Genomic DNA, 24,211 nt, shown 5'->3' with positions numbered 1-24,211 from the left:
GGAAAGGTTTGTAATTTTCCCAGCTGCAAGCCCCAAGCCCAAGATAAAAAGCACAAATGTGCTCATCTTTTTTCCTTCTCTCTCATACATTTCACATTTCTCTTACTAGGTCTCGGGGCAGGTACAAACTTGTTATTATATAATGGTGACATTCATCTACTTGCAGCTCCCCAAAACATTTTAAGGTCAAACTCTTGGGAATCAGCAGAAACAGTGAGGAGAGAGGTCTCAGCAACAGGACTGTGATTCTCCCGACCAGCTCTGTCTAGCTTTAGTGAGTAACACTGGGACAGTCCTTTAACTTCCTATGCCTGTGTGACAAAAGGACGTAAAAGTACATTACACTGAAATGCTCTCAGACTTAATTAGTTAATTAATTATAAAACACTTTGAAATCCTCAGCTGCAAGGTGAAGAATGCAAAATATTAGTCACATTTTGGTTTTGGTGGTTTTAAATACATGCAGAATGGACCACACGTTATATAGCTGCTCCAGTGGGATATTAAGGCATATGTCCCCTTCCCTGAACTGAAGCCTGGTAATATGCAGCTCTTGATCTGAGAGTAGCAAGGAGTCGTCTTGGAAGTGCCTGTGGTATAAAGATACAAGGAAGTAATAAGCGATGGCTTGTCTTCTCCTCGCAACATGGAGTGCTYGAATTGAAGTGTTTTTATCACTGAAGTAATCTGGATAATCAGAGGCCTCCAAACAATTTGGACTTAAGAGCAGATACTTTTGTTGCAGTCAGCTTCTATGGAACAAAGTGGTACTAGATTTTCAGCAAATAAGGAGGGAAGGTGGTTTTGCGGTCACTGCACTTACTAGCGCTGTGGGCATCTGGATAGCACCCTCCACCTCTCCAGCCTGGCTGCGAGAAGCAGCTGAGACACCACAAACAGCACTCGGGCTGGCTCCAGCCAGACTGTGGTTGGCTGACCTCCCATGGGAGGGTCTCTTAAGAAGTTAATGTTGGCAGATATTCATAAAATATTTTGAGACTTTAAGTTAAAGGACAATAAAGGATCCTTTACTAAATCCCACTGATATCTTTCCATGGGCTTAAGACCTCCAAAACCCTATTCTTATTATCGTTTAACAAGCACAAAGACATCTCCCAAAACAGCAGTCTAGTCTTACAGGTATTTTTAGACATCTTTTGTAGAAAAGTAAGCTTAAGCTTCTGACAAGATAGCTCTGTCTTCTCTCTTCCTCTTCAAGGCTTTGACAGTGTTCTTAAAACGACCTGATTATCAAAAAACACCAAAACAAGGGGAAAAAAGTGTTCAATGATAACTAGTATAATCTGCTGGCCAGATGCACAGAGGACTCTYGAGTTTCTTGAATTCAGCCTAATTGTTTGCACTCAAATGATGAGTTATGGCAATTCAACTAATTCCCTTTCCTCTGTTAGAGATGTCTGAAAAACAGCTATTAGTTCTTGTGCGAAAGAATAACCTGTTCCTAGGAGGGAATCTGGGACTACTTTTCATTTCCGAGATTGCCCATCTGATGCAAAACAGCGCATGCGGTACCAACAGCCATTTTGCAAACGTTATGTAGAACTCCTGGGGAGTATTATTAACATTTWACTTTCCCCACCCGTCCTCTACCCCAGCGTAGCCGTATGCACCAGGAGGCAAACCCGCACGCCCACACGCCCGCTCTGTCGTGTCATCTCCTCCCCAGCACCTCCCCAGCCCTATTCCAATCTTTTATCTTTCACCACCGCGCAGACAGCGCATTCCTGCCGCGCAGTAAACAGCTCTCTTCCCGTTCTCGGCAAGCCGCTTACGGGCTGGATCTGCGAGAAGTGTTTTGCACGCGGCCAAACTGAAGGAGCTGACCTCATCGCTGCTTTTGCAGCGGGGTGCAAATTATCCCGAAGGGGATTTTTCAGCTCGTATACACATAGTCTTTGCRACAGTAGCATTTTGGGGGGCACCGAGTTCATTGTTTAGTTTTAGACACCCCTCCCTCTGGACTTAACCCAAGGCACTCTGAAATTGATGGAAAGGTCCCCAGTGGAATGAATAGCATTTAGAGACGATCCTTCATTTCATGCTACAAATACCCACTTTTTTTTCCAAGAATCACTGTGAGAACAACTACTGTGCAATCCTGCTCTGTCACAGTTACCACCACCACAGTTGCTTCCCTGGGTGCACTTAAATGCAGCACCCATTTGCAACTGCATTAGAGGGCCATGTGATCTCCAGCAAAAGACTGCCCCAATTTGCACAGACTACTAATTATCATTAATATTATATACTACAGCATACTACACAGCAAATAAAATTATATAATATGCACCGTGCTGCATTGCAGCAGATACATCATCAAAAGTAGGATACAAGACATGTTTTGCTTTCAACAAAGAAGTTATTCCATAAATAAATTTCCTTTACTTCATGGAGCAGAGAAAAATCACAAGTTTGACAGAAGTCTCTCCTCTCAGCAGAGACATTTTCTTGCCAGCTTGTTGCTCTTCATCCTCATGAGTTCAGGAGCATCCATGAAGCCAAAAAACAAAATAAATCCCATCATCATCAAGCAAGCCAAGAGATCATATGATTCCAAGCGTAGAGTGCAAGCAGGAGCCAGCAGAGCTGCTAAAATAATACTATCAATAATATATGATATAGGCTGCAGTCAGGAATTTCACAAAGTCCTAAAAAACTTAGGGAATATTTTAGTTACAGCCCATCCCAAATTATTTCTTATCTGGTAGCATTTAAATCACCTTTGAAGGTACTTCCTACATACTAATGTAGGATGGGTGCCTTCTGGTTGTGTATATATGGACAGAGTAGTGCATATCCAGGATACAGCTGTGCATGCACAAAAGAGTATCTGAAAGATACCRTGAAAGCGCAGCCACTTAGCAAGTATTGCACTAAGACAAATTAGCACTGCCCATTAAACTATTCCAGAGAAGTCTGGCCAGGTTTTAAGATCTTTGACGTCTATGCAGAGAGGACAAGACTTTGGATTTTTCAGGATCTCCACATAATAAACTGTCTGGAATTCAAGAATAAAAGGGTTTGCTAGGAGGTGAATGCGTAAGTAATTTACATGGAAGCCTTTGAACTCGTAAGAATCTCCCCTAGCATGTGCAAGATGTGGTTGCTTTTTACATTAAAGTATCCGTCTTATCTGGCTTCAGCCCTAATATAAACTAAACATGATTTTGCCACTGGTGAGAAGAACGGAGAGATGCTGCGTGCTGAAGTATATACAAAACTACCACGCTTCCCTGATGAGTAGCAGACCTAAACTATACCCTACACACAGTAATAATCTGTCCAGGCCACTAAACAGCTACTTGGATGGTGAACTTTGTAATGCAACAAATACAGGGGCAAAGTGAGCCAGAGGAGAAAAATTCAGAGTATGAAAGTTTGCCCTTGGAAAACACAGAACATACGAATTAAACTGTGACTTATGCTATTTTCTCATTGCATGAACTGAGTGCTGTAACATCCCCCTCCAGCATTTTATGGGAGATAGACAGATACCTCCCCTATTGGGATAAAAATATGCTACACTCCAACGTCGCCACCTTCACACAGGCATCTATAAATAGTGACTGTGCCTTGGTATTTTCTTCTCCTCCAGAAACATCTCCAACTCCTTTTTCAATTTGACAAACAGGATTTAGATTGCTGGATCTTTTTAAAACCTTATTCAAAGCGACCTTCATGTTTGCTCCTAGCAGGAGCAAACACGTTTTTTGACCCACTCACTGTGCAACATCCCTCCCCAAAAACAAACAGTTCCTATGCAGTCGCGGTAATGACTGAATAACGCAAGTCACATCAGGCTTGGGCTGGACAAATGCTGAGCATACATTACAAAAAAGGGGTCTCCTACAAATACGCATTAACTCTGGCTTAGGAGGTGGCACCAGCTCCTTTTCCTCTGAAAAGGGAAAACATGCTCCTGCTGTCTAGCAGCTGCTACAGGCAGTGGCTTACGGGGCAGGCTGTTGCACCGCAGAGCACATGCCATGTCCAGCTGTTCCATCAGCTGAAGATGAAACCGGTTTCTTCTGCTAAAAATTTTGTGTGGCCTTGTGACCATCTGGGAGAAAGGATTTACCCCAGTTCTCCTCCACAACTATCAGAATTTGTCTCATTCTAAAAAAAGAGCTAAGTGTGCTTTGACTAATTGTTTCCCCACTGCCAGCTTGCACCTTCTATAAATTTATCACTGTATGTCTTTTTCCTCTGTTGCATATAGTTTTAGCATATTGCATGTACTTTAAGGAGACAGTCGATCCCTTCAATATTGAGTGCCTGACAATATGCACCCCAAAAGATGTGGCAGATTCAACAGCACAGAAACAAGAAGCTTTATGGTAGCTATGAACATTGCTGCAGACACTGAAAAACCGGCTGGTGTTGCACACAGCGTGGTAGCAAGCCAGTCGTTCTCTTTTATTCAAGAGGGGCGTAAAGCAAAACTACAGCCTCAGAGTTAGGGAACAAGAATTATTTCAGGTTCCCCGTGAAAAAGCTTGAAAATAAAACACAGTTTTGATTAGGAAGAAGGATGGAACACCCAATTTCACTTAAAATATGAGGAGCCCCTATTATACTCAAGTCAGGACAGGATGAAGTGATAGGCATTTTCTGCACAGAGTTGGAATGAGTGTGTAATAGTCCTGCAATGGTTAAAACCTACGCTTTGGTTACTGGCAAACTCTCCTCTGTGCTTTGAAAGGGGGAACAAGACTCCTAGCTAATGAATCTGGCAAATAGCAGTGGACAAAAAATTCCTTGACCAACCTCATTACTGGGAGCTTGGAAAGCCTGCAGTGATATTTATCTTTCTTTTGTCACAGATCAGCTCACAGTTGCTTCCCTATGAATTGCACAAATGTTGGCTACTAATACTAATGACTATTCCCCAGCCATTTAATGCTGTCCAGAAGCTTCCTTATGAACTCTTTCCGTTTAGCATCAGGGAAATTCTGACATGGCTCTACATGACAGGAGCAGCAAGATTCCTCTCCAAGTGAATCAGGAATACAAATGGAAAAGGGCTGTTCTAAGGTGATATTGCGTGGTAAGAAAAAGCAAAATGACCGCCACTGAGAAATATCAGGAGCCAGTTTCCCTGGTTTTACAAAATTAGGTACTGAACTGCAAACACATAAAAGTGTTTTAATTTGTTACCAAGGCAATGAGTCAGACTCAGATGGCAAGTCAAGAATAGAATAACAGGATTTCTGCAGTGTAGTATGTTCACCTATTAAACATCGCGGTCAGCGAGGAGGCTGAAAGTCTGAGACTCTTCGTCCTCTCTCTGCTAAGCTTTCCCCACTGGTAGCTAGCCGTCATCTTGAGGACCATGAAGCTCCAGCCCTCTGGACTGACTTTGTAATTGTCATCTCTGAAGGGAGGGGACAAGAAAAAGGCACATTCCTGTGTCAGCTATGCTTACAGTCCAGAGGCGACGCTAAAAAATGATCTGAAAGAAGAGGAGGCTAGATCTTGACAAGAAMAACGCTGACCCATTGCTTCAATTTCAGCTCTTCTCTTGCTCTTTACTTCTGTGTTCTTCTCACTAAACTAAAGTGCTTCCTCTTAAATGCTGGATTTTGTTTTGTTATTATTTTTCTGGTAGTCAAACTCCATTTAGCATCAGGACTCCACTGGGCAAGGCACTGTACAAATGAATATATATATATATATTTTTTAACACTTTTCCTCAGGAACTTGTAAAGTAGATATTTGAGCTTACCTTTTACTTGATTTGGGGAAACCTCCATTTTGTTTTGATACCAGGATCGGGGACACAATTTAGGGTTCTGGTTTTAAAAGAGAGAAATATTTATCCTTTAGAAATAAGATCACTTTGAGAGGCTTTGCTTTGGGTCTCAGACAGCTGATGTACCCAGAATTTCCTATTAGCTTTGCAGAGAAGAAAAAACAAGCCTGTTTGGAAAAAAAACCCAAATATGTTTGCTTGGATCTTGCATAACTCAGTTCTAGAATTTGTCTCATTTAGGAGATGGAAATACAGAAAGGAGAAGAATGGCTTCTTTTCTTACACCCGATCTGGATAAGAGTAAACACACGCAAGACCATGCAGACAATGAGCTCTTTAATCTGGAGCTAGTGTTGACGCAAGGCCCAGCAGATCATCAACTTCATGATGATCATCAATTTACCATCAAAATGCCTGCTAAGGGGAGGTTGCAGAGTAATGGAAAGATGTACCATCATTAAGAACTTCTCTGAAATAATATGAAAACAAAATCTCTGGTTGTAGGGAAAACAGAAGGTGCAAGGCTCTGTCAGTTTTTAACAGTGGTAAGAACAGGGCACAAAGACACCAACATTTTGCAAGCTTGCTAACTTCGCACTGAGCAGGTGGAGCAGTGACTAGTTCAGTCCACAGTGCTCCATTCCCTCCACCAGGACAGCTTGGACTTGGAAAGCATCCATCATCTCTAGTTCTTGTGTCCCTTCAAGCAAGTGAGCACTGTTACTCCTGGCATTTGGTAGCATTAGGTGATAGGAGAAGTTAGTGTATTTCCCTTTTTCTAGCAAAAGGAGACCTAGTGAAATAGCAGGAACGGAGAATAAGGCTCATATCTAGGAACAGAAATAGAATACCGATTTCTTATTTGTATTTTAAATAGCCATTACTAAGAACTGTGATTCTGAAGCACAAAGCATCATGACTGGGCATGCTGAGGGCTGACACATTTTGTTTTCGATGAGACTTAAAACCATGACACACAACTTAAACACTATCCCAGATTGCTGACAGCAGCAGAGACAAAAAAATCTGATAGCAATAACCATGAATGGAAGAGGCGTAAAGTTTCATGCAGACACTGCAGCTCAGACGCAGCTGCTGTAGATACCACCAACAGCAAACTTAGTGTGCCCCTCATGAGGTGGTTCCTCACTACAGACAATCCTTTCCCCGACAATCTCTTCTCCTTTTCCTCCTCAAGAAAAGATGACTTCTTAGGCCTGTCCCTGATCTGCCTTTGCCTAATAACGCTGTCTGCACAAAGGAATGTGCATTTATGAAATGAAGCCAAATCCAGGTGTAATTCTTGCATTACATGTGTCTTGGCACTAATTCTGCCTCCCTGAAAGTCTCTCCCTGTGGTTTCACACAAAGTAATCCTAATAYGGCATTGTCCTCATCTGGAGCTATTGTGAAGTGTTACTGAGAAATAGCTGATGCGTTCCACCTCAGGGATGGGTGCATTTCAGCAATGAGTCATGCAATTTCTGGATGTAGAATTCTCTGAGCTTCTTTGTGATAAAAGCTGCTCTGTATTTTCTTTAATCATTTTTCCCATTTTCCATGTCACCTCTGCAGTACAGAACCAGAATGACAATAGACAAAGTTCAGAAGTGACGTAGTTTTGATGTGGTTGCATATCAAAAGCATATTAGTTAGAAGATTATATAAGTGCTCCCATTTACCACTGATGTCACACCATAAACAACTGTGGAGGTGCACAAATGTAGCAACAGAGAAATTAGCCCTATAAGCCTCAGTGACAGGCTCTAATACAAGCTTTTCCATAATCCTTTGGTTGCTTTTCATCTCTTTAGTCTGTAAATTACACCCACTTACACCTGTAACTTAAGACAATGTTTTCCATATTCAGTTAAATCCATCTAATTTACATCTCCAGCTTCCCCATGAGTGAGCACCTGCTCACACAAGGGTTCAGTGTGTCTCATTAGCTTTAGCCACAAGCAGCTTTAGCCTTATGTCTCAGAGACTTGAAAAGGAAATAAGGCAGATTTGGTGAGCTCCATGACGGCACATTAACAGGAGGACTGGCTTTGTTCTCCCTGGTGCACAAACAGTCTGTTTGTGCTTGGAAGATGCTAGCAGTCCTCCTTAGGGGAGAAATAATGCAGAAAGCACCCAACTGTCTGAATCCTCAGAATATAATTATATGAAAAGATTGAAATGACAAGTTCACTTTTGATGGTTTTGTTCTATGTGACAAGGTTGAAGTTATCTCCTCTGTTGAAAAGCAGAAAAACAGAATTGTAATGGCAATTAATTTACATTCAAATAGCTCTTTCAATCCAACCGGATCCTAAAGAGCCCTAAAAACTGTGCTAACTGATCACACAAAGGAAACGGATGTAGGACTCATTTGACCCATCTAAAATGCAGTCAATCTTTAGCATGATGTTAAGGGATGCTTGCAAAAAGTTAGTAATCAAAATGAAGGGTAGTTTTTACAGTTTACCTTTCTTTACAAAAAAGTGTTTCCTTTGGAGTCAATATGTAAATAAAAACCAGCTCTCCATTTACAGTAATTAAATCACTATTCATCATGAATACAGCCTGGATATTGCTCTCAGATCTGCTCTGGACTTCCTGTTTGCCTTTGGGCAAATCATTTAAACTCTGCCTGCCAATATTCCCCAAACATAAAGCAGGGATAATATTTCCTTCACCCCACCCTTCATCTCTACTGTCTTTTTAGATTACTTACTCTTCAGGGCAAGAACTGCTTGTTACGATGTTTGTACAGCGGCTGGCACAGTCGTAACCTCAGTGGTGGCCTCCAGGTAATACCATAATATAAATGACAGCAGTGACAGCTGGCTGTCTAGCTCTTGTCATTGAGATCTGTTAGGCTACACGGTTGGGTCAGAGCACAAGCTTTCCATTTCCCACTCGCTTCATATATTCTGGAATATTTCCATTTGTGCAGTGAAACAGCCTGTCACATGCACTGCCAAGGTCCCCACAGCGAAAATCACATATACATATGCACACACGATAGATACACAGGCCTAAACAGCTACTCGTGCAGCTCTGGATTGCTCACATAAACACAGGTTTTGGGAGAAGAGGCCAGTTGTCCTTGTGACGCAGATTCCTAAGCAATCAAAGGAACTACAAACAGATCACAACAGCTGGCGAACGCTTGCTTTTAATATCGCTGATAAATATCATGAAGACCAAATATTAGTTACATGCAAACTAATAATAAGCAAAACTCGCTTGCTCTGTTGCACCTCCTTTCAGGTCACAGCACAGGCTCCTCTTCACTACAGGGGCTGTGCGCTCTTCCCTGATGCTCTTGGTCACCCCAGGCCAAAGCAGGGAGGAAATATGCCCTAACACTTCTACTGCCAGCCTTAAACATCTCTAGTGCTCAGCTCTGGTATCTCAGGCAGTGAAAGGTGCTTTCACCTATTACATATCACCTCTTTACGCCTTGTAGGAATTCTTTAAATACAAGGAGAAATGTTAAGTAGGAAGAGCTTCCTCCATCCTTTGATATTGATACTTTTTCTTTACTCCTCAGTGGCTTTCGGAGGCGGGTGGCAGGGGGGTCTTTCAAATACCTCAGTAGAGTTTAATATTTAAACTATACTTGGACTCCTGCTTACCAGGCACAGAGCCAGTATGGTGCAGTTAGAGGCAGGCAGGATCCAACTTTACATGTTTCTCTTAAAAATGAGTCTTAACTACCAGCTCCCAGCATTCCTAAGGTGCAGTCCTCAGCATAGGTGGATTTTGGTCACCTCTAACAAATGCCAGAAAAGTTCCAGATAGCTCCAAGGAATTAGAGGCTCAAAAAAAAAAAAAAACCACACTTGCAAATTGAACCCAAAGTGTCTAGTGGGAGAGAAATCAAACTGGAAGACATCCAGGATTGGATTTCTTTTCTTCCTGGCAAAGATTAGCACCATCCTAGAAATAATTTGTTCTTCTCAAGGAGGCTGTTATGTGTTATAGAAATCATGCATCTACAGCAATATCACTGCCTCTGCACAGCATGGATATTTAACTCTTTTGCACAAAAAATGCAGTGCTGGAACAGAATACAGAGTTGCAAGCACAGCATGGCAGTGTGTCACCTTCCATTTTGGCTCAGGACCATGCACTAAAGAACGACCACATCTCCACTCTGCAGCATCTCTGCTTCTCAATGTCCTGCCAGACTTCTTGGGAGACACATCTGGGGCTGGCCTTGCTTTTCACAGCTCATTTACGATGTTCCAGTTTTATTTCTGGTCAGCTGTTTTTTTTCCAGCCTGACAATGACTGAAGCCTAATTCCTTAACATTCAATGTAGAGCAGTTCTCCAAGTGCTACTAAAATTTCTGCCCTTCAGAAGCCAGTGCTCTACAGACGTTTAGCACACGAATCTGTTTTCTTATACACAAGACCCTTGGGAATAATTGCCTTCCTGCAAGTGAAGTTACACCCATGAAACTGAGATCAGAATCAGGCCCTTATTATTTAGTGCAAAGACATTTTGTCCGTCTGGGAGGAGACCGCAAGCTTGCGATGGCTTTCTGTATTCTAGGGAATAGACGCAGGGAAGAGCAACTCCAGGGCATTCCCTTTGTAGCATTACTAAAATCAGAGCTAGGAAAACCACCTGGGTGCAAGTCCAAACTTGTCTGAGACAATTCCTAATCAAACCTGCCAAAAGTCCCTTCAGCCTCATGAATCTGTCTCCACCTCTTAAATCAGCAGTGAGCTACATGAGGGTTACGTGGATGGCCAGTTAAAACGTTGCTGTCAAACTGAGGTGCATTCACTTCTGATGAAGTAAGAAAATGTCCAAAATACATTTAAAAAAAAAAACAGTGTTTGTAAGGCTCATTCCTACTGAAACATATTTTCTTCCCCTTTGGAAGACAGCAAATCAGGGTAAACAAAGTATTTGTACAGTTTTTCCCTGGTGGACACTACCACCTACCAAAACACAGACCTGTGGCCTGATTTTTAGCTCACCAAGGCTGTTTTAACACTGCTAGACTAGAATGAAAGTTTACAGCAGAGGAAGAAATGGCCTTAGAGCAATAGTCTGTGTGTATACACCACCTTCACAAGGGCAATGCTAGTTTTCTGTGACACACTCCAGTTCTCTGCTAGCATTGACCCAGGCCCATAGAAATAGCCCTGAGAAGAGAGCACACCTGAAAACGAACAATAGGCTATTCAAAGAAATCATTCGTCATCCATTCCTTATGCTCACCTATACAGTTGTTGACATTACTGGAGTGAGACTATTTGGGAAGCGGGAGGAATCCACTCTGACATCCTTAGCTTGGTCTCACTGAAGTTATTTGCGGTGAGCCTTGCTTGGAAATGGGATGAAAGAGTAATTGGCTCCCAACTGCAGAGAGGTTTAGAGCCTCATTCTCACGCCCATCTCTGTGTATCGCAGTCTGTTCTGTTCATGGAAATGGACAGCATCACCAACCGGGTCATGCTGCTTGTCACAGTGGTTTTAAATGGAATTGCCTGGGACAAGGTTTATGAACGCTCACAGCGTTAGCCAGAAATCTCTTCACTTCATTGTTCTTCCTAACTATGTTTTTCTTCCTTCCCTGGCAAGTTTTGATGCATCTCTCTGGTCAACCCCCTGCCCTTTTTTTATACCAGTGCTGTGATTGYGTGATCTTATAATAATCCAGTGTCACTAACAAGGAAGTTATAACTAGTTCATTTAAGATAATTATAGTGTGCATTTCCCCCAGCTATGAAGAGATGCTTTGAATTGCTTCCTTGCACACGCACATACACATTTTTAATTTGCTTCTTTGTTTTGTATGGAGGGAGACTCAGATGTGTTGGATGATTGCCCTAGCACAGTTGATGCCAAATGCTGAGAAAAAAAAWAATAATAATAAAAAATCTTTTCTCCCATATCAGCCTCAAATGCACTAGCTATGGGCAAAACACACTGAGGTGCATCTGCTGTGATCACCTCTGGTGGTACAGTGGCCAAGGAGAGAAAAATATCTTGCATAAAGATTGTGCACTATATTGCAGTGATGTGACATGGAGTTTCTTAAGCCTTTAGTTTACCTGCTGCATTTTCTCAACTTAAACCTCATAACTGTTGCGTACGCAGATTTACAAGGCATTCACTAGCCCCGATGACTGGCCTCACTCACTGCAAGGAGTGGGCAAGTTTGTTTTCTAGCCATTCAGATAGCTTGAGATACCTCCTGAAGTGCTCTGTGATGAACGATTCATATTTCACTCAGGCATGACAGAAGAAAAAAATGGAGGAAAAAAAACAATAGAAAAAAATGAAGCAGGGTAAGAAGCAGGCAGCTGAAAAAGTTATGACCAACCACAAACCATGGAGACAGAGAAAAAGGCTTTTTAGGGGGAGAGAGGTAATTCTCTGTACAGTAATCAAAGGCACACATTTCCACTAGCTAGAAAAATCGCATTTCCTCAGCCCTGAAACACACATGAGTTTGGGTTTATAAACTCTAACTGGACAAGTCCCAAAGATCTTGCAATATTTCCAAAACATGGCATTGATCTATTTCTACTTGATACCGTGAAAAATATCTCTGGACGCTTTAATGTTCTAAATTATTCTCTTTTTTCACTCAACTTTCCATTAATTTTAGAAGCTTTCACATAGAGAATGTGAAAGACATGCCTCTTTTCCTTCAATTTAGTACTACTAGAGGTGCAGTACTGCATGCCATCATGGAAAAAAATCTTTTCCATTCACCAGTGCCTATTATTTTTTCATACTTGCTGCCTCTCCACTACTGGACAGCAATTTGGGGTTCTAAACACATGCAAAAGTTGATAGGAGTTGAATGACTCTGAAAATAAATTAAATAACCAGAAACCAGAAATTTATTCTACACAGGTTTTCAACAATTTTTAATTAAGCTTTACATGGAGCTTTTTGTAGCRTTTTTCCAACTGAACTTAACAAGAGACACTGAACCCAATGTTTGGGCAATATTTGGGCTGAACATCTTGCTGCCACTACCAACTCACGAGAATAAAATATTGCCTTGGATTAATAAAAGCAACTGGACAAATTAACAGGAGAAAAAATCCATCAAAACTTAACTACAAGGACACCACGTCTGACTCAGGAACTCGGGCACATTTCAAGCCCAGGAACGGGACTGGCAACGCACACAGCCCCATGCTACCTCCAGGCACACCTGTTCTTTATCACCGAGTTTAATTAGCACCCTGGTTTCTGCCATTACAATTAACCTACTTTAAATAAGGCTAAATAGATTTCTTGTAGAGGATCTAGTACAAATCTAAGAGTGGACAGAAACCAATCAAAGCCCGAGAAAAGAATCAGATTTTAGATATGCTTGGAGCTGCCAGCACTGCTGTGTTTTAGCACCATAAGGAACGATAAGAAATGACAGAAAATATCTATAGAGGGTTTCTACTTGCTTCTCCCAGCTTCAGCAGGGGTTGTTTAGTGCAGGTTTATTTAGTTACTTTTCTTTGTCTTTTGTATGTCTTATGAACATGCTAAAAAATGGTGACCCTGATGTACATCTTTCTGAACACTTCAGTTTGAAGATATATCATGTGAAAGTCCTCTGGAGGAGGAAAGCACCCTGTACAGCAAAAACTTCATTGGTAGCTCCGTGTGGGTAGATAAAGGCTTGTATTACGTCCTAAATAAAGTCGAGAAATCAATGGGGTTTTTTGGCTCAGTATCTGAGCAGACAAACAAAATTTAAAAAGGCAAAGTAAAACCTTGGAAAAAAATGACTTGGACTTTAAAAAAAATTGATTTGAATTGAAAGCGTGTACAAGTACGTGTACAAGTATCTGAAGGGAGGGTGTCGAGAGGATGGGACCAGACTCTTTTCAGTGGTGCTGAGCGACAGGACGCGAGGCAATGGGCACAAACTGAAACACAGACACTTCCATCTTAACATGAGGAAAAACTTTTTCACTGTGAGGGTGACAGAGCACTGGAACAGGTTGCCCCGAGAGGTGGTGGAGTCTCCTTCTCTGGAGATATTCAAAACGCGCCTGGATGCAATCCTGTGCAATGTGCTCTAGGTGACCCTGCTTGAGCAGGGGCGTTGGACTAGATGATCTCCAGAGGTCCCTTCCAACCTCAGTGATTCTGTGATTCTGTGATTCTGTGAAAGAGGTTTTTGATTAAATGAAGATCTTGAAAAACTTAATTCCAAGTTAATTTCAGTTGGTTCCAAAATGAAGTGCTTTGTTTTGCTATGGCTCTTTTAATCCTTCTCCTCATTTTAAAATGACATTGATTTTTAAATATTGATGATATTAGAGTATTAAAATATTAGAAAAAATATTTGGGCAGTTCCAAAGAACATATTTTGAAAATGTCAGTTATCAAGTGCTGAAACAGTCCAGCATGATTAAAATGTTCTCTTTTTATAAAATTAGAAATATGCATCAAATATGTGACTTCATGACAACATCAGTCCTTTGGAAACTTTTAATTCTGAGGTGTTTTTAACTGGGTGTTTGTGGAGAACAAAGACTGGTCTCCTGGTTCTAGTCCCATCTAGTGGATGGGGAAAATTTGGCTGATTCTGTTCTCAGTGATAACAAAAGAATGAACTACTGTATTGCACCCAGATTTGAGCTACTTCCATTTCTAATCCTAAATCCTAGTGAATTATAATGCCAACAGAGACATTCCTTGGATTACAATGAGCTTTAGAGGTGAACAGTCTCTCATACATCAAAGAACTATTAGCATTATTATAATTCCTTGACAAGATGGCAATGAAAGAACAGACTAATGTTACTTTGTGAGTGCTCAGAATTAGCAACAACTTCCAGAATACAAAAATTCTTGACTACTTGATAGATGAAGGGAAATGAACCTCATCTGTGGTCTCCTGCTGTATAATTAAGCATAAACCTAAGTGTTTCCCATGAATAATGTGGAAAAATCCAAATGCACAAAGGCAGATTGAATATTTTTTGGATGCTGAAGAAGCATATAAGCGTTAGCATTAACTACTGTACATTTACCTCCATAAAGGGTTTGCAACAAATTTCAATGAGTGAATAGATGTGCTCTGCTATATGAAGTCACGTGCAAGGTTAGGTCTGTGTCTCACGTGCCCAGACTGAATCTGCCAACTGACTGAGGAATTGTAGAGCTAGAGGGGAAAGTAGAAATGAGAATAGAAAGAAAAGTGCAGAAGACAAGATGCRGAGTGCAGGGCTGCTGAGTGACAGAATTAGACAGAGGCTCTGCCAGGCGCAGGAGAAAACCTGTATGAAGGAAAGGCAAGAAGTGAGTGGGAGGAGAGGAAGGAAGCTTTAAGAACTGAAGAATGGCTAGAGATAGGGGGGCGCGAGAGGCGGTGTAGGAAGAAATGACATAGAGATATATGTACAACTGAGATTGTAAAGATCTCTCACAGTGAATAGATTCAGCCTAATCTGGAAGAAGGAAGTAAACTGCAGAGAGGATTTCAGGGGGACAGGATGGGAAGAAACTTCATATGTTGCATTTTGGATAGTTTATAGGACTGGAAAGTGCAGAGAGATAAACGTGTAAAGAATTAATCACTGCAAGTTCCAAAAAAATAACAATGGGAAAGAGAAAACAAGACTTACAGAGAAACTTGAAAAGGAAGAAGCAGTAAGATTTGAAAGGGCATAAAAGTAAGAGGAAAATGTTAAAGGAGAGGTGAAGAAATGAAGGTTATGACCATGCTTAGAGGGGAGAAAAAAAGAACAGTCCATCATCCTTCATCTTATGCTTGAAACTGCAGGGAAGCTACTGCATCAGTTGTTGCCACATTCCTCAGTTGAGGGCAGAGCACTGGAAAGCCTGTGCAAAGGAGCTGGCAAGGCTAGAGGTTTCTCACCCCACGAGAAAGAGCAGCTAGGACAAGAAATGCCTTCTGGAGGCAGGCCAGAAGCACATCAGCGATTTGATTAGCCAAACGGTTCCCTACCACATGGATGGCCTCAGGAAGCTTTGAATTTGCTAATGCTAGGCACCAGTGCCACCTGCCAAGGAAACACACAGTTGACTAGGCTTGTTTCTCCCACCAAGTCTCGGTACCAAACCACAAGTGCCATTTCCATTTATTTCTGTTCAGTCTGAGACTGCCAGACTTGCCTGTCCGCTGTGAAGCAGGTTGTTCACACAGGCAGTCTCAGCCAGGAGCTGCGGCCCAGTCCTCCTGGTTTGCCGCACCACGCGAGCGTGCAGCTCGTGCTCCGCATCTGGCATCAAGAGTCTCTCCCTTCTCCCACAAAGCGAGGCAGGTCAGCGTCAGTTGACTCAGAGTCAGAAGACCCTCATAAATTCTTTTCCAGACAAATCAGCAGTTACTAACGGGGCCACATATCTCCGTCAAACTTTGCCTTACAGTCACACCACTTCAAATATTATAACAACTCTGAACAGGACCTACCTGAAACAGTTTAGCAGCCCTCTCATGTCCCATCAGAAGGTGCATCTCTTGTCCTTATGCAGCTGAGCATTGCCTAGAGGAACAGAGATAGTCTGAATATTCTGCTATATCCTTAAAGTTATACATTTATACAATGAAAGTCCTTCTTGTTTAGATATAACTCACTCTTAAAACAGATCAGAGCAGGACCCAGCCCTAAGTTATGCACCTAAAGCCAAATATTACGTTACCCAAATATTGTGCATTACCCACAAAGCTTAATTTCAAAGAAGAACTTAGCGCATTTAAAAAAACTGCTACAAGCCGGAGGGACCAGGATTGAAATTCAGTTTGAAATCTCTGGATAGCACTAGTGCCATTTTGCAAGTTTATGTAATGATTTTTTATTTTTTTTTCCTATGGCAGCCACAAACTTGACAGACTTTGTAGGGATAAAAGGACATAGATCCAAACCCGACAGGCTTAGGAACCCGTCGCACCAGACGACGGCCCACTGCGGGGCACCCGCCTGGAGCATGGGGATGCTTCGTGTCTCAAGCAAGCACAGCATCACCCAGTGGTTTCTACAGGGTAACTCGCTGAAAAAACAACACATAATCATTTTCTCTAATTCCTCAATAGAGGATAGACACTAGGGAATGGGGGCACTCAGTAGTTTAAACAACAGATACGTCTGCCTTTAGCAAAGACGTCTCTGGGGTTAAAAACCTCTGACCATGCAAGTACCCACCAGACATCCCTTCGGGGACACAACACGCATTTCCTCTCGGAGCTGCCCGAGGAAAGGCAAGGCCTCCCGTTTGCATCCGAGGCACGCAGCTCGGACATGGCTGGCGTCGAACCCGGGACCGAGGGGAGGGTTCTCGGGAGGAGAGCCCTTGGGCGCAGGACTTGGCATAGCGCAGGGCAGGGTCGCGAGAGACCGCGTCCGCTCCGCGTTGGCCTCTCTCCGCGCGGAGGCGAGGGTCGCAGCGGCACGCTGAAACATCCCCCCGGCTCCCGGGACCTCCCGCGGCTCCCAGGAGCTCTCGAGGGCAATCGCTAATTGGGCGGCGATTACCCAACTAGTTCTTTAAGCACGGGGGGGGGGGGGGTGAATTTCGTCAAGCCCTAACGTCGTGAACGCATCCATCCTATCTAAATAGTCTTCAGATATTTATTCTGGCTTGTGCTCCCATCTCATTAAAATTAATTCACAAAGTACCTGATCACCATTTTTTTTTAACCAAAGGAAAGAAAGAATATTCCAGACTCCTTAGCATCTCATTGCTTGCTCACCTTTCCCCAGGTAGCAATAGATACGCATTTCGCTTCAGAGTTTCTCTTATTTTTAATATATTTCCATAACTCGTTCTCGATGCCTTTTATGTTCTGCTTTATTTTGCACCATAACCATTCTCTCATCATCCCTGTATGCTTGTGCTACTCCTTTTCAAGCCTTGTTTTCACAGGTTTCCCCCCGCCCCCCCCCTTCCACAGAGCCTTTTTTCTTTTCTGGTCGTTCCTAAGGCAATAATTAGGAGCACCAGAGCATCCGTCACCAAGTCCTGTTCCGAATGAGGTTTAGAGCTCCTAAAACCCTCTATCCTGCAGGTTATCTCCCCAAAAGACCCCACATTCTGTTTTTTTGCATGAAAAGACGTGTGTGTTCAGGTAGGCTGGGAACAGCAGCCCCTGCAGGCCCGAAAGAGTCGGCGCTTCCAGGCGAGCGACGCGCTCCGCGGCCGGCGGGAGGACGGAGCCCCGTTTCCGTCACCTTCCTTCTTGCCGGAGAGGCACTCTCCATATTATTAAGCCAAGCGCATCTGCGCTTGCTATTAGCACAAATTAACAGACGGGGTGACTTAATTAGAACTAAACATTAAATTAATCGCTTCCCGTTTCAGATGCTTTGAAGCAAATGCCGTACCTGGGGTTTTTCTCTCCTCGGTTCCTTTTCCGAGCAAGGTGCTGGCACATCGCCTCCCGCGGTCTCTCCCACACCTCAGGAACCAGCAGCCAGATCTCCCTCCTCCCCGCCGGCCACAGCGACGCGGACGAGGCGCCCCAGGGCCTCGCGTGTCCCCTCGTGTCCCCTCACCCCAGGGCCGCGCCGCCGCCGCTCCTCTCTGCCAGAACGGCTCCCCTCGGGGCGAGCTCGGCCTCCGAGCCAGCCAGGTTGGTCGCGGCAGGAAGTTTTTCCTCAGAAACGTCCCAAGTGCTGGGGAAGGGGAGACGCAGGCAGCCCCATGCGGCACGGCATGGCGCTCACGTGGGCGGCCTCCCGCCGGCGGCAGCGGCTCCTCACAGCGGTAACCCCTCGCCGCCGTCCTCCCCTCGCCGCCGTCCTCCCCTCGCCGCCGTCCCCTCAGTGCCGCCRTCCCCTCAGTGCCGCCATCCCCCCCGCGAGCGGGGCCCGAGGCACCATGGCGTTGCCCGTCCTGGCGCGGCCTGAGGCAGCAGCRGAGATGGCCGCGGAGGGGAACCCCACGGCACGCAAACATACGTAGGTATGTTTTACACAGATTTCAGTTTTGTGGGATTTAAAGTTGCGGCTCATGGAAATAAGCCGGCTTATGAACTGGTATTTCATTATTTATGAACAAAGCCAGCCGGTTACTACTACTCCATTTTGCAGCCAGGGGATCCGAGCTGTAGGCACAGGCCAGTCCAAGGTCTCTGAGCGAACCAGGGCTGGAGGCAGAAATTAAAGCCTGTTTCAGTGCGGCGCCGTGTCCTATCCGCAAGGCCCCAGCAGGCAGAAATCCACGTTTTTATCCGTGGGGCCGGGCCCGGAGCCCAGCTCCCGCCGCCCCGCGCGCTCGGCCAACGGGCACCTCGCCCTAAAGCACGCGGCCTCCAGAAACGCCTGCGACCAACAGAGCGGCTCTGCCAGCTCCAAAGGCTTTTTCTTGCTGTTTCCACACGTGGCGTTACAAACGCTGAAAAACGCAGAGGGATGATCTAGATCTTCAGAGAAAGTTTAAAAAGCCTCGTGTCACTCACAACAGCACTTCTGCTTAAGCCTGACCTGAACCGAGAGCAGCCCCTGGAGCCAGGAGGGAGTCTGGCTGCCCGCGTTCCCAGCACGTACCTCATGCAGCTGCCTCCTGCCAGCTAGGAGGCTAAAAACAGAGACTGGAGTTTCTACCTTAAAATTTAGGGCTTTATTCTACCTGGGAGACATAACTCCGGGAGAGGACAGGCTGCCGCAGGGCTTCGACAGAGTACCCCGTGCTGTAAGGCCGCAGACCTGTGACTGCCTCCGTTAGATGTGGCCAGCAATAACAGTTTTGTTTTGTTGGTTTTTAACCTCATCTACCAGCAGGGGAGGGGCAGGCAGGACCTTACTCCGCTTTCTCCACCCCCACTTCAGACACTCCCCTCTTGGTCCAAGGAATCCTTTGAAGGACACACTGCTGTATTTTGGAAAACAGACAGAAGCCAGTAAATGGATCTGTTCATTATTTCACATCAACTGCAGCAAAGGTCCCAGAGCCAGAAATAACATAACAGTTTATCAAAAGAGATTAAAGAAAATGAACCCACAATGCAAGATATTATTGAAGCGAAGAATCTGGTATGATTCAAGAACAAGCAATATCTGCAGCTATCCTAGCTCGCATAATAGTTTAGAATATATACTCACTGTCTTACTTCAGGCCAAAAACGATCGCTATTTGCCTCGAGATGAAGAGATTTCTCCCATAGGCATACTGTTGCAGAATTGCCTAGCATTTTGTGTTGGCCACTGTTGCAAATTGGATATGAGACTAAATGGACCACCAGTCTGATACATGATAGAAATTCTTATATTATATACAAAAAAAGAGTCTGTGCTAAAATAGCATCATTAAATGATCAATGCTTTATAAGTAAACATGAGGCCTTTTGTTCTCATGATTGTTATTTCTAACTTCTCTGAGAATTGCAGATGGTCAGAAGAGTGGTCAGCTGGCAGCCATTCCTCTGAAGGAAAACACTTCCTTACAGCATTCAAGCACACAAAGCGAAATTCACTTCCATCTAAAGGGCCAGCAGGAGGACAGAACACAACTCTTATCCCTGCTGAACATCTTTTCCCAGTGTTCTGTATTTCACATAAAATTACGGTGTTGCAAATGACAACAACAAACCAATTGCTTATTTATTTTAGGATGGAGTTTTGTGGAACACACTCTTGTCCAATAAATCTGCTCGCTCACTCAAGGTATCTGCACAAGCACATAAAGATAAAAGCCTTTCAGTTTTCCTTGTTTCCTGTGTGCATAGTCCCACAAAATGCATATCTAGAACAGCTACATAAAGAGCAGAAAACATGAGCATATCTGCACTCATATTCTAGGAAAGATATGTGCCAGACTGCTCTCAAATTGTACCTCTTTGGTTCACAACAGTAAGTTCAGGGATGGCCCCAGTTTTCATTCAGCCATCTAAATGATCTGTTGTACTGTGTATTACATGGAGTTTTCTAATATTAATAAAGGTCAGTAAAGTGGTTATTTTAAGTGAACTTTGTAGTTTCATTTTGATGAGAGTCAAGATGGTAAAATTCTCTCATCTCTTCTGAATGTGGTATCTCTCTTCTTTCCACTCATATTGTACTGCAACAACAACAACATTAAGAAAGTCTCTCTTCCTGTAATCCAGACTAAAGACAGAAATAAAGTCACAGTCACAATGTTAAAGTAGGGAGATTACCCTGGGAAAGTAGTAACCTGCACTTGCCTTGTTCTTCTAGTTTTTTCTGAAACATGCATTGCTGGCCAATTCAGGTGACAGCAAGTGGGTTAGCTGGACCACAGCTGTGACTGCCGGTTATTCTAAAATAGAAATATCTGAGTTCATTAAAATAGACATTTGATTATAGGAGAACTTATAGGAGACAGTAAGATCCCATGAGAAGACTAGCTTAAGGAATTAATTGTTTCTTAATGTTCCTAAACAAGCTCAGCCTGCTTTTCATCTTGATAGAAATTTGGAATAAGGGCTTAGGAGCTTGTCTTCTGTAGAAAAAGACATGAAGAAAGSATGTGGGTAGTTAATCACAATAAATGCTTGCTTAAGCCTTAGACCTCTAACTTTCTCCCAGTAATTACCAATACTTTTGGGACATTCTACCTACATTAAAGATCACTGTCACAGATGAACTCTAAGGGTTCCTTCTCATCCCACAGGTTCCACGAGCCAAGGCCCTATACAGCTACCGTGGGCACAATCCTGGGGAACTGAGATTCAATAAAGGAGACATCATCATGTTGCTCCGACAGCTGGATGAAAACTGGTATTTGGGCGAGATCAATGGTATCAGCGGTGTTTTCCCAGCCAGCTCCGTACAAGTCATCAAGCATCTGCCCCTGCCACCACCCCTATGTAGAGCACTTTACAACTTTGACCTAAGAAGCAGGGACAAAAATGAAAACAAAGACTGCCTGACATTTCATAAGGTAACACCATGCTTTCCGCAGCCAGAGGCTGGGCAGTATGGGTTGGGCTGTTTTTCTACTTTAGATTCTGTCATATCCTACAACTTTACAGCTCCATGGTATCCTTCTTTTTAAAATCCTAAAGCTCTGTACAAAAATCAGTAAGATTACCAAGCCCCACTATTATATCAAACACTGATGTCAGTGGCTGAAAAATCTCACACGTAACTTCCCTGAGAACACACACCGATATTTACAAAATGAGGAGCATCTTGAGAGGGATGCAAGCGCAATCCATGAGTAGCAATTTCAGTCCCTTGTTTCAGCTTCTCTGCAAGGCTCCTCTAATCAGTCAGGAATGGTTGATAGTTGCAGTCTACCTTCAGTACCAAAACACTCCAGTGCTATCTTTAAAAGATGCTTAATGACATATTAAAGAAAATTGCTTCCGAGTCCAGGGATATATTGTTTACACACCTTGAACATATTCAGCAACTCTATTAGAAGCATACATTCACAGAGTAATACCTGAACTTTTGCTGTATCTTTTTATTCCCCAGAAGTTACAGAGCTTGCATTTATTATCTGAGTACATGATTTTCTGAGTAACGGCACCTCCCAAAGTCCACTCTTCCTACAGTGTCAAAACGAGGTGAGGCATCACAGAGCAAAACAGAGAAAACAGTGCCTACAGGCATCAGTCTCCTAACAGAAAAGTCATCTCTTCTTCTTTCTAGCTGGCAGCACAGCTCTGATGTTCTTCTAGCTCTCACTGATGGAAACAGGCATGAGAGGGAGGCTTTGGAGACACCTGGCCTGGACCACAGTGTCAGAGCTGAATGTGGGGTGGTCAGGGGACAAAAAAAATCAAATAGTTAAGAGCCAGCTGTGGTTTCTGACTAAGAAGGGGAGGAACCAAAAGAGAAAAAACAGTTCTCAGAGCAGCATCACACATCACCAGTAGCGCTATAAAACATGGGTTTTCTCCTTGCTAGTGCAGACACAAAGAACCTGGAGAGCCAGCAACCCTTCCTTTGTCATTATGATTTACTTATTAACAGAAGGCACCTTCCTCAGTTTTCTGCCGTTTGGATTTGTTTTTTCTTTTTCAATTTATTTGTCTTTGTTTCACTGCTTACTCATTCTGTTTACTTGCTTTAGGAGGCTGTGCTCATCTCCACTCCCACAGCAAAGTTCACACATGGAGAGTTAGCACACATCTAAAACAAACAGATGCTTCTTCAAAGAGGCAAGAACATCCTCCTATACTCATGCTTTGCAACACCAATCAGTTGCTGTATGAAGTGTTGAAAGATTGGAGTAGTTACTTCAGTAACTTCCTTCTGCAATAACCTCGAGGAAACGCCAGGGCCAATACTGCSTCTTCCTCCAACTGAGCATAGCAGTCCTGGATAACTGGCCAGCGGCAGGGGTAACTGGGGAATCCCTCCTCTCTGCAAGCCATCTTAAAGAAATAATCTCAGCTTCCTGCAGCCCTAGCAGACAGGAGAACCTTAACACAGGCATGCTGGAGCCTTGGATGGGTGATGCAAGACTTGCATTTGTCCAAGGTGAAACACAGCCTGGCTTTAGACCAAAGTTCTGCTGGAGGCAGCTTGATCTAATTTTTCAAAAATAAGAGCTGGTTTCTGAACTGTGTGTTTAAAACAAAACAAAAAACAAAACAAAACAAAACAAAACAAAAAACCACCTCCAAAGCTTAAGTTCTTGCTGCCTGTTCTCACAGGAGTCCTGCAAGTTGCACCTGGCTCAGCAGGTAGCTTCTCTTCCTCATCACCTCTCACATCTGGACAAGACACCTCTATCTTTCTGTTTAACATCCTGCTGTTTGCCCCATCTTCACATACCCTTGCCCTGTCTCTGGGATAAGCTGACAGTAATTTGGCAACAAACCTGCCTGGAAATTTATGTAGTGATTCTAGCGCACTATCAAGTAGCAATCTCTTATTATGCAAGGAAGTAGCCAGCAGATAGATAGCCTTGATTTGTCTGTCTGAACCTCAAGAGCCATTTACCTCACTGCAAGATTAATACAAAACTTCCACCAACTCAAATGGAAATTTTGTGCACGTACCCTGTGTGAAAGCAAACATTTTGGCCAGCAGTAGCCAGCCTCCTGTGCCACTTGGAACCTTGGAGTCGATAAAATTTTAGCCCCGAACTTTGTGTATTAGTTCAAAAGAGAGAAAAACATAAATTTGTTCCTGTAGAATTCTTTATTCCCTTCCTCCAATACACACACCCCTGGCAGATATCCTTAAAAAGATGAAATTAAAATATATTAAAAATCAACAAGATTTAATTTTTGCTGGGTTGCTCAGAGTGTAGGTCTTTCCAAAGAGATTTATCTATCTGTCAGTACAAACCAGCTTTTTTTCCTCTGGAGTATTTCAGCTATTTCCACTTCAATAATATCAGGATTTTTCAACTCCTAAAAGTGATCTGATTTTCTTGGCAGCATGACACCACTTACCTAGACACTCGCATAGTTTTTTTCCTTGGTACATAGCAAAAATGCCATTTTCATTAYTAGTTCTGTGCATGGTGATTGTAGAAGAATCTCTGCATGATGAAAGCCTTCAAACAAGTTAAAAGYTCAT

General features: G+C 43.3%; 1 protein-coding gene across 1 annotated transcript in view; it reads left to right on the top strand.

The window, feature by feature from the left end:
* Positions 1–24,211, top strand: part of SH3RF2 (SH3 domain containing ring finger 2) — a 53,800-nt gene that overhangs the window by 2,597 nt on the left and 26,992 nt on the right. The window contains exon 2 of the mRNA XM_026063148.1: positions 21,342–21,611. Within this exon, the coding sequence (XP_025918933.1) occupies positions 21,342–21,611 (270 nt within the window). The remainder of the gene's footprint in view (positions 1–21,341; positions 21,612–24,211) is intronic.

This window comes from Apteryx rowi, unplaced genomic scaffold, assembly GCF_003343035.1.
Source record: "Apteryx rowi isolate R43461 unplaced genomic scaffold, aptRow1 scaffold_2, whole genome shotgun sequence".
NCBI classification, from domain to species: Eukaryota; Metazoa; Chordata; class Aves; order Apterygiformes; family Apterygidae; genus Apteryx; species Apteryx rowi.
Note: the sequence above shows the minus strand (reverse complement) of the source record. Positions and strands in the feature narration are given on the sequence as shown.